Source organism: Symphalangus syndactylus, chromosome 21 (genome assembly GCF_028878055.3).
Source record: "Symphalangus syndactylus isolate Jambi chromosome 21, NHGRI_mSymSyn1-v2.1_pri, whole genome shotgun sequence".
Classification (NCBI taxonomy): domain Eukaryota; kingdom Metazoa; phylum Chordata; class Mammalia; order Primates; family Hylobatidae; genus Symphalangus; species Symphalangus syndactylus.
Genome location: NC_072443.2, coordinates 74,645,727 through 74,661,643, shown reverse-complemented (window position 1 = coordinate 74,661,643; position 15,917 = coordinate 74,645,727). Strand labels below are relative to the sequence as shown.

Sequence of the window (15,917 nt, the reverse complement as noted above, 5' to 3'; positions counted from 1 at the left end):
CACTGAGGCTGGGAGAGATTAAGTAATTCCTCCAAAGTCACCTGCCAGAGAGGAAGGAGCTGGGACTCTAATTTTGCTTTCTCTGACTTCACACCATCCCATTTTTCCAGAATCAAGAAAACGTGAGCACTCAGGAATATTTTCACATTTTAAACTTTATTCAAAAAGCAGCACATAAGATATATCTTAGCACTAATTCCACGCAATCACCAAATTTTCCTAAACACCAGTAGTAGTAGTAATTTCTTAGAGTCATTGTAAGCTCCTTAACTGTCTTCTGAATTAATAAGGAAAATTAAATTATGTTTTCTAGACTTTGCATTAGTATATTTCATTACTTTCCAAGTTTTCAAAAATTGGTGATCTGAGTGAATTCACCTTGTCTAAGCCACTTAGGGGCTTAGAGACTCTGTTATCTTAGAAATCTTCACCTTGGAATTCTACCTATTACATTATACAATCAAACAAACTACTTTTATCTCATGCATTATACCAATCAGCCCCTTAACTGAAAAAAGATGATCCTTGGAAGCTTAAAGAGAATTTACAACGAATACATCTTTTGCCAGGTCTTTGGGCTGGGATACAAAACATCACGTTATCTATGAATATATTGTGGTCCCTCAGTGAAAGTTGTCACCAAATATTGCAATAAAACTAAGAAAACTTTTGAAGCGGAATGCATATTTCTGCCCAGAAAATGCTGGATGCAGAACAACTAGTTCACTGCAGACAACTGTTTGCTTTAAAATGTAAGCAACACGCCCAGCTCAGGACTGAAGTGGCCAGAGTGCCTACTTTATCACTTTATCAGAATGGCACAGCAGTCCAACAATTTAGCCTGGAGAGAACAGAGATGAAGAACAAAGAAGAGAAGTGAAAAAAACAGACCAGCCCTTATGTTCTACATGACCTTCTTTCCCATTTTGCCAATCTGATTTCACATATAGTGACTCATGGTGAAACAGAGAAAACATGGGATTGCATTCAGATGTGTAGAGGTTAGTAAGACTTAGTTTTCAAAAGCAGCTCATTCTCCATTAACACTGTAGTCACCTTCCATTTCATTTCACTTAGATTGACATCTGCACAGCTGCCAAAATTTTTCTTCTAGGTAAACCTTCAAAAAAGGTATTTCAAAGGAGGCAGCGGGTATTCGGACTGCTAGAAAAGGCATTGCCACCTCCCTTCAGTCAGGGGATTTCCGCTAGTTGCTTTCTGTCATTTCATCTCTATTCTGCACTCAGTCCCTTGTTCTGTCTCGAGGTTCCTGTTTTCCTGTACCCAACCAAGAGCCAATCAAGAAGTAAAGACGAGCAAACACGCCCGCCCACTCCCAATTTCCTTTGCCTTGCTGTCTGCCAACCGCAAAGCCGACCGAGACGGAGCCGCTGTCCACTCTTCAACTCAGCTCAGCTGATCGGTTGCCGCCGCCGCCGCCGTCAGATTCCGGAGGCGAAGAACGCGAAGCTGAGAACATGGACGTTAATATCGCCCCACTCCGCGCCTGGGACGATTTCTTCCCGGGTTCCGATCGCTTTGCCCGGCCGGACTTCAGGGACATTTCCAAATGGAACAACCGCGTGGTGAGCAACCTGCTCTATTACCAGACCAACTACCTGGTGGTGGCTGCCATGATGATTTCCATTGTGGGGTAAGTGGGGTCCCCCTACCCGGGACACCGATCCGGGGCGAGTACGGAGGGGCCTCGGGGTGCAAGATCCCGGAATGTAGAGACGCTCTCTGACCACGCTCAGCGTCTGCCCTGGCAATTCTGCAAGCGGCCAAGCCAGCGGAAACTTGTTCGCAGGGCGAGGCCGCAGTAACCTGGGGTCCCATTTTCTGCACCAAGGGCCGAGACTTGAGGGGGGTCCCTAGGGGAAAGAGGACGGGGAAATTTTGCCAGCCGCAGGGAAGAAAAATGAGAGTTCCCCCACTCCCCTCCCCCCGCCCCCGTGCCAGGATCGGGTTCTTGCTGGAAAGATATTTGTAGCGCCCTTGTCTTTTAAAAATAAGAAAAAGGAAAGTGGTGTAACCCTACCCTGGAGCTGGCTAGGGCGGCAGGGTGTGGACCCGGGCTAGTGTAAAAAGGGCAACCAAGTGGCGACGCACTTTGCTGCCTGCTTTCTCTGCCTAATGCCTGCCACACTGTACAGTAAAGCTGAGCTTGGGATCAAAAGGGGGGGGTGTCTCCTGGTTGCGCATCTCCCATTGTGGGGTAAAGGCTGCCATGACTCTGAGAAGATGGCCTTCTGGCATTTTCTTCCAGCAGTGGCCAGGCGTGGTCATTTTCTCTGTCTTCGCTTCCTACCCTGGGGTTTCAATGCATCAGAAGGCCTTTTCAATACCTGATACTTACAAAGTATCCTGTGTTGAGACTGCATGTACACCTGCTTTCCTAGAAACCACCTTTCCTTCTAGTTCACCCTTTAAGAAATGCTTCTCTCGCTTATGCAGGATGGGTGGTGATATTCTCAATCTTGATGATTATCTCCTACACATCTTTAAAGAAAAAGCCACCCTCAGACTTTATAAAGGACTCACTTGCCCTTAAATGTCTGACGTTTCTATTTCAGGGCAGACGTAGAGGGAAGAAGGAGCAAGCTGGCTTGGGAGAAAAGGGAGAAATTTGCACTTGAAGAGTGTGGGAAAGGGTGAACAGGGTGGCTTCTTCAGTTGGCTCGCAGTTAGTTGGCTTATACATTGAGCCACCTCTCTGTGCCTGGCCCCATGCCAAGCTCCAAGCAGACCAAGATGAATCAGACTTGAATTCTGGCCCAGGGGCTCCTGGCAGTTGTTGAGAAGCTAAAGGAGCAAACACACCGCACGGAGGAGAGGGGGAGACTTCACAGTTTCTGGTCAGGTTCACAGCAGTCACCCCATGCAGAGGTGGTAGCCCACATATGGGACTCTATAGACAATTGCACAGATCCTTCTTCTGCATTGCTTAAGGAATTCTTAAGGAATTGCGCTCTGGGAATGGCTTGGTGCATAGAGGGCACAGGCTCTGAGTGGACTGGGAACTAGTGTGGCAGCCAAGGTACAAATTAGTCAGGGCAGGGCGGGGCAGGCACAAGGCCTGAGGCAGCTGCCTTCTGAACCTTCCCTCAGCTCTGTGCTTCAGGCTGCTTTCCTGGAACACTAAAAAATTTCTTTCTTTTTTGAGACTTAGCCTCGTTCTGTCGCCCAGGCTGGAGTGCAGTGGCGTGATCTTGTCTCACTACAACCTTTGCCTCCCGGATTCAAGCAATTCTTGTACCTCAGCCTCCAGAGTAGCTGGGATTACACTCATGCACCACCACGGCCGGCTAATTTTTGTATTTTTAGTAGAGACAGGGTTTCACCATGTTGGCCAGGTTGATCTCAAACTCCTGACCTCAAGTGATCTGCCCGCCTCAGCCTCCCAAAGTGCTGGGATTACATGTGTGAGCCTCTGTGCCTGGCCAAAAATGTCTTTTAAAAAATTTTTATTATTTATTTACTTTTGAGACCAGGTCTTGTTCTGTTGCCCACGCTGGAGTGCAGTACTGTGATCACAGCTCACTACAGCCTCAACCTCCTGGGCTCAGGCATTCCATCTACTTCAGTCTCCTAAGTGGCTGGGACCCCAGGTGCATGCCACAAAGGCTGGCTAATTTTTTTTTTTTTTTTTTTTTTTAGAGATGGGGTCTCACTATGTTGCCCAGGCTGGTCTTGACTTCTGGGCTCAAGCCATCCTTTCACCTTGGCTCTCAAAGCACTGAGATTGCAGGCGGGGGCTACCGTGCCTGGCCAAAAATGTCTTTAAAACAAAATAAGTAGTAAATAGGTTTGCATCAGTTTTTTTTTTTTTCTTTCTCTTTGCAAAGAAGCAGGAGGGCATCTTATCTGGTGATCTAGTTATAGAGGTATTTTCTTGAGGTAACTTAGATGTGGGGCAAAGTTTGACACAGACCAATAATAAAAAAAGTTTATTTTTTTCAGACATGTGTGCTGCCCACACCAGGTACAAGCTCAGGCAGCCTTGCTGCCTTTGATAGAATCCATTTTTCACTGTGAAGGCCAGAGGCCAGCCCTTTGACTAAATAGAGCTCTGTCAGTATTGTGCCTTAGGCCACTAACTCAGGTAGATTCGGGGTGTTGGCCCTCCTCATTTTCCTTTCAAATAAGAGTTGTTGGTTGTCAATGAAAATTTTGAAGTGAAAAAGTGAAAAGTAGCCGTGAAGTTTTTAAAACTTATCCTTATTTTTAAAAACTTACAAAAAATACAGGCTAGTAGTAAAGATTGATTTGAAAATTACATGGATAAAATGTGAAATTTCCTTCATACTTCAGTAAAAGTTTGGTATATAACCTTCAACTGTTTTCTATGCAACTATAAACACAGTCAGTAGTTTTTTCCACCAATTGTTCTCTTTTCTCTATAATTTAATAATTATTTATAAATATTTATTGAGTGCTCTGTGTGTCAGGTACCTTGCAAAGTATTTTACCTGCATTATGTCATAGAACCCAATTTTTAAAAACTGGTTTTTTTTTTATTATTAAACCTGAGGCTCAGAGAGGTTAAATGATTTACTCAAAGTCACAAACTTAGGCTTGTGCTCTTAACTACTAGTCTGTCTTCCTATGAGTCACGAGGAAGAAACCAAACATCTTCAGAGTTAGGGAGCTTCCTTGATTCCAGAACACTTCTCATTCTGAAGAGAACTATCCTCTTTCAGTGATGCTAGTAGATGGGTAGGTCAGAGCAGTGCTGGAAGCTGTTCATCTGGATGCTCCACAGACTTCTCTCTAGTTTCTCAGAATATCTTGGTAGAGCATATGTGAAAATGTGACCTGGATAAAAGAGTGTTCAACAATGGTTCCATCCCCTGCTGGTGAGGAGAGCCTCAAGGGCATTGTAGGAGGGCTCTAGCCTCAGCTCTCCAATGTTGGAAACCGGCTTAGATGAGAATAGAGAGGGCCTCCTCTTCAAGATTTCAGGAAGGGTGGGGGAAGAACATAGCAAATACTATCTAGATCCAGAAACACTGGAAAAAACTGCCCATATCAAGATGGAGATTAAGAGGGATTAGGATAGAGATAAATCTGTGTTTAAACTTCTGATCAGATGAGATTGAATTATTTAAAAGGAATAGCATGAATAACAGGCTAGGAAACTTGCGTTTTGCTAGAAATGCCTTTGGGTCCTTTACATCAAGAAGGAAAAGTGTCTAAGATTGAAGTTGCCTTAGCTTAACTTCTGCATCCTTGATGTGAGACGTTTTGGGATTAAGATATTCTTTTCACACCACACACAACAATAGAAGTCTCTACCTTGATCTTCAAAGTGAAAAACAAAGGCAACACCTAATTGCACTTGCAATTTAAGTACTAAGCGTGTGATACATTCCAGTTGTGGATGAGAACTTCTTTGTGCTTAATGGAATGCCAAACGATTTGAGCTGGAGAACTCTGTTCAGTGTGTGAGCCATGGAACAGCAGCATCTTTTGCCTGAGAGCTTGTCAGAAGTGAAACATCTCAGGCCCCATTTCAGACCTACTCGATTAGAATCTACATTTTAACAAAAGTCTCAGATGATTCATAGGTACATTAAAATCTGAGAGGCACTGGATTGGTCTGGCTCAAAAGAAAATTTAAATAAATATACCTATATGCCCAGGTGTCACCTTCCGTGATTCAAAATGTATAGTTCTTGGCAGGGTCCAGGCATCTGTTGTTTTTTTCTTTTTCTCTAACTTCCTAAGTGACTGTGATATACACCCCTAGGAGAACTACTGATCCTCTTGAACCCTGTAACTTCTGAAATATCAAAGCTCGAGGTCACAGGCTAATTGGAACTAAAGCTGCTAATAACAGGAAGTGAAATATTTTTTCCATTAAGCCATATTGCGAATTTTCTAAAGCTCTTGATTAACCAAATTCAACTGCATCCCTGACTCTTACAACATTTGCAATACTGTTGCTGTCTTATTCTGAAAAGTTCTTTATAGTATAGTGGCTCACAACTGTAATCCCAACACTTCGGGAGGCAGAGATGGGAGGATTGCTCAAGGCCAGGAGTATAAGACTAGCCTGGGCAACACAGTGAAACCCTGTCTAAAAACAAACAAACAAACAAAAATTCTTTTCTGCCATTAGAATTCATATTTTCTGGTGTGGCCTCAGAATCACCAACCACACACAGAATTTGCAACATATAAAAATGCCTCTGCTGCTTCTCCAGCAAGACAGCTGCATTTATTCTTATGTATATACATTTGTGCCTCCCCCTTTAGATAGAACCATGTAGCTGCTGAAGGAATGAGCCCATGTTTTCTCAGCTAAAGTAACTCCTCACCATGTGGCCTGATCATTTGGCCTATGGAGATGTTGCAGGAGGGTGGAATTGACAACTGCCACTTTATGCTTTCAGTTACTCAAGATGGTAAGGAGTTTCTGGAAGGCTGGTAATTCTAAGTTTGAAAAGAGCATTAGTGTAATCTTTTCAAAATGAATGTGGCTCGGTGGATCTGTAATATGTTCTAGGCCTGTGGCTCCCAGCATCTGGTATTATGAAATGTTCGTATTGTTTGTACCTTTAAACGCTGTGAAGATGAAGAACCAAGTTTCCAGTTGGTAGAGGAAAAAAAGGGTAAGGCAACCCTGGGATGCTCTGGATCAGAATGTATTAAAATGATTGCAGATAGAATGAGTAGCAGTCTGTTTATACTAAAGCGACTGGAAACGTTTTTGAGATTAGTCAGCTTCAACACCAGTTCTACAACATTACTCTTATTTGTGTTGCTTCATTCATTCAATTAACAGAGTATGAAGCACTTACCAACTTTTCAGACACTGCTAGGAGATAGTGAAGAATAGGACAGCTGTGATTCCTGCCTTCACAGAAAGGCAGCAAGACCACACTGAACACATGATAATTAATTTTTATACAAGTATAGCAAGTGTACAGAAATACACACCTACATAAACACATCCTTCTCAACCTGACTTACCTGATCTCCCCTGTACATTATTATTCCAAATTCCAAACCTCTCAGGTGTTGGAAATAGGGGAGGCATTGAGTATGTAGACAGGAGAAAGGTTTATTAAATTTTACTTATCCTAACCCACAGCTCAGATCCTTCTATTCCACTGAACAAATACTGAGCACCTACCATGTGGCAGACACTGTCTAGGCCCTGAGGAGACAGTCAGGAGTACAACTCCACTAGCCTTCCCAAATCCTCCCAGAATTCTCCTGCCCTTCCATGCTCATTTATTTGCACTTGAGGCTGGCACCTGTCTTCCTCTGATGGCTTATGTGTTTATTCTGAATACAGAACTTTAAGAGGTCTGTCAACACACAGTAACATTTTAATCTAAAAATCTTTATCTAGTCTAGGCGCAGTGGCTCATGCCTGTGATCCCAGCCCTTTGGCAGGCCCAGGCAGGTGGATCACCTAAGCTCAGGAGTTTAAGACCAGCCTGGGCAACATGGCGAAACCCCATCTCTACCAAAAATAGAAAAAATTAGCCTGGCATGGTGGCATGCATCTGTGGTCCCAGCAGCTTGGGAGGCTGAGGTGGGAGGATCTTTTGAGCGTGGGAGGCGGAGGTTGCAATGAGCCAAGAACGCACACCACTGCACTACAGCCTGGGTGACAGAGTGAGACCCCGTGTAAAAAATAAATAAATACAAATCTTTAATAAGGATTGTTTTTCATTAAATAACCTCTGACAGTGTATGTGTGTATATACATACATACATATATATATATATATATATATATATATATATACACAGAGAGAGAGAGAGAGACAGGGTTTCACTCTGTTGCCCAGGCCGGAGTACGGTGGCACAGTCATGGCTCACTACAGCCTCTACCTCCCTGGGCTCAGGTGATCCTCCTGCCTCAGCCTCCTGAGTAGCTGGGACTATAGGCATGTGCCACCAACCTGGCTAATTTTTGTATTTTTTTTTTGTAGAGAAGGGTTTTTGCCATGTTGCCCAGGCTGGTTTCAAACTTCCAGGCTCAAGCGATCCTCCTGCCTTGGCCTCCCAAAGTGCTGGGATGACAGGGGAGAGGTACGCCTGGCACACTTTTGACACTATTTATGTAACTTTGTTTATCTGAACTTCCCTCCCGTCCAGCTTTTTTTTTTTTTTTCAATGTTGCCTGCTACTTTCAGCCTTTGGTTGGTAGTTTCTGTTTCCTTTCCCTAGGTAAGGATTTACAATGATTCTAGGTAAGTGTGCAAATAAATGAGTGTATTTTGGATTCCTGCCCTCCTGTCTTAGAGAGGAGAAGCTCTCAATCAGCTTAGGGACAGAGAGCTCTGTACAGGAAATCCAGTTCAAAAAGGTCAAGACTCGTTCTTGACCTACCCACGTAATACCTAATTAAGCATCAATATTGGAAATTTTTTATTTTTTATTTTTTGGACAAATGAATTCTATCCTTATCACTCAGCTTCAGAAAACTTAACCCTTAATACCATCCTCTGTGTCTTGAAATGAGCGTGGCTTCCTGTTTCTGAGAATGCCTTCAAGCCCTGTAATTCAGGCTAACAACTTCAGGTTTGCAAGCATTCATCATTGATATATGATAGGATTTCCTGGCCTTCCTTCTCATTATGCAGTTTGCTAAAAGAGACACCTGGAAGGCAGAAAGCCCTGCTTCTTCTAATCTGCTTCATATCTCATTGGTGCAGCTTCTCCTTGTCTCAGAGGAACAAAAAGAATGCAGAAATTGGGGGTTAGTGAGGCGTAAATAGACAGGAAACTTGTGGGAAGGAAGTCTGTGTTACCAAGCTCGTTAGCATTTGTCCAGCCCCTGTCTTCCCTCCACAGCTCTGTAAGAATTTGCTATGTGACAGTTCTCAGTAGCTTTTGTTTGTTTTGTTTTGTTAAGACAGAGTCTCACTGCATCACCCAAGCTGGATGCCATGGCAGGATCTTGGCTCTCTCCAACCTCTGCCTCCCAAGTTCAAGCGATTCTCCTGCCTCAGCCTCCAAGTAGCTGGGATTACAGGCACGCACAACTATGCCTGGCTAATTTTTGTATTTTTAAGTAGAGACAGGGTTTCACCACGTTGGCCAGGCTGGTGTCGAACTCCTAGCCTCAAGTTATCCCCCTACCTCAGCCTCCCAAAGTGCTGGGATTACAGGTGTGAGCCACTGTACCCAGCCTAACTTTTTTTTTTTTTAACTTTCTAAAATCATTCAAGAAGAATAGTTTGTAAACAAATATCTTTCCACTTCTGTTCCCCAAAAAGTATTGGTTGTAAGAGTAACCATGGGTTGCTAATTGTTGAAAGCAGTGGTGAGCATACATGAGGATTCATTATACATTATTCTCTCTACCTATGTATATGTTAGAAGTTTTCCATAATGAAAAGTTAAAAAGGGTTTCATGAAGTCTAATCAGAGCTTTGTACACAACTATTATTTGAAGCTCCATCACTGTGGGAAGCGTCAGATTTATGGTTTCTAATCCAAGTCCAACCTGTTGTTTATTAAAAACACAATAAAATCTGGAGGTTCCTAAGGCATGTTTTAGTATATGAACACTTTTAACATGCCAGCTGCTAAAAAGACAATGGTTGGTTTGGATGCGAGTGTTTAATTTGTGCCAAATTACACAGGATACAGTAAATATTTAGGAAATGGCAAGAATGCAATAAATCCTCTAGGCCTTCCTAATTCAGTTGATTAGGAAAATCTCACTATGACCTTTCTGCAACAAAAGAGACAGGCTCCTGTTCAGTTTTTCCTACTGTACAATCTCCTTTATTCCATGACCCTTAGGCCCAGGAGACACTGTTCTCATTTACTCAAGACTGATTTGTGTCCAAAGCCCACATTTATGCCTATAGTCAAAAATAGCTCTTCACTTTGGGAACCTGAGGCAGGCAGGTCACTTGAAGTCAGGAGTTCCAGACCAGCCTGGCCAACATGGTGAAACATCGTCTCTACTAAAAATACAAAAATTAGCTGGGTGTGGTGGCGCGTGCTTTAATACCAGCTACTCGAGAGGCTGAGGCAGGAGAATCGTTTGAACCAGGGAGTCAGAGGTTGCAGTGAGCCCAGATTGTGTCACTGCACTCCAGCCTGGTGATAGAGTAAGTTTCTGTCTCAAAAAAAAAAAAAAAAAAAAGAAAATTAAAAATTAGCCGGGCAAGCTGGCACTCACCTGTAGTTTCAGCTACTCAGAAGGCTGAGGAAGGTCACTTGAGGGTGGGAGATAGAGGCTGCAGTGAGCTATGACCATGCCATCACACTCCAGCTTGAGTGACAGAGGAAGAACCTTTCTTGAAAAAAGAAAAGAAAAGGCATATGGAGCTGTGCTCTGGTCAGAGAGACTGAGGGAAGGCTGGCTGAGCTGAGACTTGAAGGAGGGTGGAGTGAGGCCTGTGCACAAACCATCCTCTCTGCCTGATTCACCTCACCCTGAGATGGCCAAAAGGCAAGGTGAGTTCTGGGGTAGATAAAAACCCTGAGTGGATGGGAGTGCAATCAGGAGATGGTGTGACAAAGCTGGCAGGTAGGCCAGCTGCTAGCTCTGAGAGTTCCCTCATGCTAATTACTAAGGCACTTCTTCCTCTCTTAGCAGATACAGCCTAAGCCTAATTTTGGCCTTGGCTCGTGGAGTGTATATAACCTGAATTCCAGCCCCCACTTACCCCCTCAGCCAGGCACCAACTCCACAACCATATACAGTGGCCCTGGCTGCAGAGGCAGGCAGGGGCCAGACCCTGTGAGGCCTTGTAGAATGTTTAAAGAATTCTGTTTTTAGTTTAACAACAATGAGAAGCAAGAAAATGGTTGGGTGGGTTCATATTTGCAGTGATCCCTCTGGCTGATTAAGGACCACAGAGAAACATCGCCAATTTAGAGAAGTCCACCGTGAGTATATTGTTCCCCACTTTTTCGGTGAGTCAGCCTTCCTCAGGAACCACACTTCAAAAATAGCTTTTTCGGTTAGAAAATTGGAACTCAGTGCAAAGCTGCCTGTACTCCTCAGGAAATATTTTGCTGCCTCTTTAGTGGTTCTTTTTGGCCTTGCAGCCTGACAGAAGTCACCAAATGTGGCCTTGAATTGATCCGAGGATTTCTGTTATGGCAAAGTTTTATTGCCAACTTTGCAATTGGTAGCCTTGGACAAATTTATTAACCTGTATATTCCTTAGCTTGCTTACGTGTAAAATGAGGTGGGTTAGCAAGATCCTTCCTAGCTCTAAAATTTTGTGAGATTTTTTTTTTCCCCTTTTCAGTAACTTGTGGTAAAACTATAGATATAGCTACTGAATCATGTTGGCAAGTTTAGGACCTGTATCCACACCCACTAATAGCCACCTTGTTTCAGAGAGAAATGAGAGTATAGAGGGATTTTCCAGGATGATCCTTGGTTATAGTAGGTTACTTAGAGTGTGGGGGAAATCCCTAAAGCCGGTTCACATGACAGAATGGATTCTACTGTGAGTTGCTGCCACAACTGGCACCCTTGTTTTCTTGTTTCTCCCCTGGATCCCTTTGGATATGGTTCTTCTCGGGCCTCAGTTTAGTTATCTGTATAATTGGACTAGACTGATTCATCTTTGAAGACTGCTACAAGATTTCTGTGATGGGATTCTAAACCTTTTTATAACCATAAATGACTGCCCTAGAATGTGTAACTATCATAGGGAAAGATTTATTATTTATTGGAATGGGGTAATACATGTTCATATTTTAAATATATATAATTAATAGATATATAAACATATGTATTAATATATTTTTAATTTCACAATAGAAAAACATAATGGTTTTTGAGTTGCAGAGTTGCAAAACTAGGTCCTGCTGTTTCTCCCTTCTCTCTCGCCATCCCTCATTCTTTTTTTTTTTGAGACAGTGTCTGGCTCTGTCGCCCATGCTGGAGTGGCACAATCTCAGCTCACTTCATCCTCCACCTCCCAGGTTCAAGTGATTCTCATGTCTCAGCCTCCTGAACAGCTGGGATTACAGGCATGCACCACCACACCCAGCTAATTTTTATGTTTTTAGTAGAGATGGGGTTTCACCATGTTGGCCAGGCTGGTCTCGAACTCCTAGCCTCAGCTGATCCACCCACCTCAGCCTCCCAAAGTTCTGGGATTACAGTTATGATCCACCGCACCCAGCCCTCTTTCTTACTCAAGGACTATCAGTAAGTGAAACTCCACCCAGCAGACCCCAGAGGCAGCTGTCTACATGAAAAATGGGTGGCATGTTTAGGGAAAGTTTTGTCCTAAAAGTCTTTGGGGTTTGTCGTGATTGGTGTGATAAACAGCCCAACTGTTGACTAAAACGCATCTCAGGCAAGAACTGGTTCCCAAATTTCTGAGAATTTCTGTTAATCTCTAGAGGGTGTGTGTGTGTGTGTGTCTGTCTTTTGTTCCAAGTACAGGTAAGTGCCAGGGCATTGGAGTGGTATACATTTTATCAGATACAGAAGAAAATCATTTCTGCTCAGAGTAACTTCGTTAGTTTTTTTCCAGCTTGGAAACTTGCTTACTTTCTAATTATAGACTGTCGCTGGGCAGGTTATGAATTAAAACCAGTTCTATAGAACTTCAAGCTCTGTTCTTTTCCCTTGAACATGAGCAACCAGAACAGGTGAAAGCAAATTTGGAATTGCTTGAGTTAGGCCTGGATTTTTCATTGTTCTTTGTCCTGGACTTTAGGCACTCAACCTAAATATCTATTTTACTTGTCTAGAGGAAAATTAAAAAGCTTGACATGAATTTTGTTATATGCTTCACTTCTGAATTACTATAAGTATTCCAGAATGAACTGAGTAGGAGCCCTTTGATGCTTTGCTGCCAGCCAACCCACTCCTACTTGCAGGGTATGCAAAGGAATTTCCTTAAATTTCAATCCTCCATTTGCGTTCTTTGTGTTGATTTGATCTTTGTTTTGCTTTGCTTTTTTTTTTTTTTTTTTTTTTTTTGAGACGGAATCTCGCTCTGTCACCCAGGATGGAGTACAGTGGCACAATCTCGGCTCACTGCAGCCTCCGCCTCCCGGGTTCAAGCAATTCTCCTGCCTCAGCCTCCCAAGTAGCTGTGATTACAGGCACATGCCACCAAGCCAGGCTAATTTTTGTATTTTTAGTAGAGACAGGGTTTCACCATGTTGACCAGGATGGTCTTGATCTCCTGACTTTGTGATCCGCCTGCCTCAGCCTCCCAAAGTGCTAGGATTACAGGTGTGAGCCACTGCACCGGGCGATCTTTGCTTTTCTTTACGGTTCAGAAGAAACATTTGGGTAGGTTATAGGTCAAAGTCAAGGCTTTGTAAAAGGGTTTTTTACATTCAGGAGCCTTTCCCCAATTTCATTTGTCCATTTTTAAATACCAGTTTTTTTATTCATCAAGGAATACGTGGCCATTGAAAAAAATATGAAAATAAAAATAAGCAAATGGAAATAAACTCCCCTTATCTTACTATACTGTAGTCTTTGGTATAATTTTTCAGTTTCTCTAAGTATCTTTTTATTTTTTAATTGAGACGGGATCTCACTCTGTTACCCAGGCTAGAGTGTAGTGGCACCATTACAGCTCACTGCAGCCTTGACCTCCTGAGCTCAGGTGATCCTCCTACCTCAGCTTCCCAAGTAGTGGGGACTACAGGTGTGTGCCACCACCACACCTGGCTAATTTTTGTGGGGTTTTTTTTTTTTTTTGGAGAGATGGGGTTTTGCCATGTTGCCTAGGATGGTCTCAAACTCCTGGGCTCAAGCAATCTATCCACCACCTCAGCTTCCCGGAGTGCTGGGATTACAGACATGAGCTACCACACTGGCCTAGAATCTTTTGTGGTGCTGGGAATTAGATAATATCAGTCTATAAGAGTTTCAAGGCCTCTTCATTCACTCTCCACTCTCTACAACCTGCTGAAGGGGATTGTGGTTTTGACTCATCAGATTCTTTCCTTCCTCAGGCGTATAAGGAAATTTTTGTCTTTCCCAGACCAATTCTGGGGTTGTCTCAGAAGACAGGGCATAATCCAGATAAAATAAAACAGAAAGAAAAGTGCAGAGAGGCCAAGTAGACCCAGGTAACACAGAACCAAGAGGGAGGGGAAGAGGGCAGAGAGAATGGCACGTGTGCTGGGTATTGGGGAAGGTTGGGGGACTGGGGTGCTATAGACTGGCACAAGAGGATCTGGAGGATGAGCAGAAAACCAGGGTTTGGATTGGAGAAGGAACAGCTTCGCTGTGGTTCATGAATTGAAATTCCATTAATGTTGTTGGTGAGATGGGACAAGTAGAGATGGACTTTTGTGGTTGGTCTGTGCCAAGCAGGGGTTGTGGGTTGGAGAGCAGCTGCTTTTATATTTTTGTATTTCCTTTTTTTATATATTCATTTTATTTCTGATTATGAAATAATATACTAATTATAGAAATTTCTATTTATTTTTGGAAACAGAGTCTCACTCTGTCACCCAGGCTGGAGTGCAGTGGCGCAATCTCGGCTCACTGCACCCTCTGCCTCCTCTGCCTTCAAGTGATTCTCCTGCCTCAGCCTACCAAGTAACTGGGGCTACAGGTGCCTGCCACCATGCCTGGCTAATTTTTTTTTTTTTTTGAGACATAGTTTTGCTCTCGTTGCCCAGGCTGGAGTGCAATGGCACCATCTCGGCTCACTGCAGCCTCCGCCTCCCAGGTTCAAGCAATTCTCCTGCCTCAGCCTCCAAGTAGCCGAGATTACAGGCTCCTGCCACCAAGCCCAACTAATTTTTTGTATTTTTAGTAAAGATAGGGTTTTACCATGTTGGCCAGGCTGGTCTTGAACTCCTGACCTCAGGTGATCTGCCCGCCTCAGCCTCCCAAAGTGCTGGGATTACAGGCATGAACCACCATGACCAGCCCAGGCCCAGCTAATTTTTGTATTTTTAGTAGAGGTGCGGTTTCACCACGTTGGCCAGGCTGGTCTCAAACTCCTGACTTCAAAAGATCCACCCACCTCGGCTCCCCAAAGTGCTGGGATTACAGGCTTGAGCCACTGTACTCAGCCTAGAAATTTCTACTTCTGAGCTATCTAACTTACATGATAAATCTACCTAAAAGACAATGCATTATGTATTACAGTTGCTTTTACCCACTCAATATATAATGTCTTCCCATATTATTAAATGCACTTCAGTGTTTTAAAAATAGCTGTGTATACAATACCACAGTAAATTGTTGGCCATATAGGTCGTTTCTGAAAGTTTTAAATCATAAATACCACTAATATCAATACTGTTACAACTCAATCTTTGCATTTTTGTTTAATTCCTTAGACTATATTCTGAGGAGGGGATTTATTGGCTTGAAGGATACAAGTACTTGTGAGGATTTTGAATGAAATAAGCAACTTATTATTGTAGAGTTTAGTTTTAAATTATGTACAACTGGCTGGGTGCGGTGGCTCATGCCTGTAATCTCAGCACTTTGGGAGGCTGAGGTGGGGGGGGGGGGTGGATCACATGAGGTCAGGAGTTCGAGACCAGCCTGGCCAACATGGTGAAACCCCGTCTTTACTAAAAATACAAAAATTAGCTGGGCGTGTTGGCGGGTGCCTGTAATCCCAGCTACTAGGGAGGCTGAGGCAGGAGAATTGCTTGAACCCGGGAGGCAGACGTTGCAGTGAGCCGAGATCACGCCATTGTACTCCAGCCTGGGCAATGAGTGAAACTCCATCTCAAAAAAAAAAAAAAAATTATATGCAACTACTCTTACCACTGTTTAATTTTGTGCATCTTAATAGAAATTTTTAGCTTTTTCAAAGCAGTTTGACATTGATTTTATCCCTTAATTTCACCCATTCAGGTGTGAAAAGCTTTCACTCTTAATTTTAAAATGTTCAAAATTCCTTTTATGTTTCAGTAGGCAGAAACAGAGCTAAAATTTAAAGGGATTTTTGAAAAAGAATTGTGTTTATCCT

General features: G+C 43.2%; 1 protein-coding gene across 1 annotated transcript in view; it reads left to right on the top strand.

Moving 5' to 3' along the window:
* The first annotated feature begins 1,019 nt into the window (after positions 1–1,019).
* Positions 1,020–15,917, top strand: part of ARL6IP5 (ADP ribosylation factor like GTPase 6 interacting protein 5) — a 21,364-nt gene continuing 6,466 nt past the window's right edge. Inside the window, exon 1 of the mRNA XM_055259531.2 lies at positions 1,020–1,654. Coding sequence (XP_055115506.1) covers positions 1,479–1,654 — 176 coding nt within the window. The 5' untranslated portion in view covers positions 1,020–1,478. The remainder of the gene's footprint in view (positions 1,655–15,917) is intronic.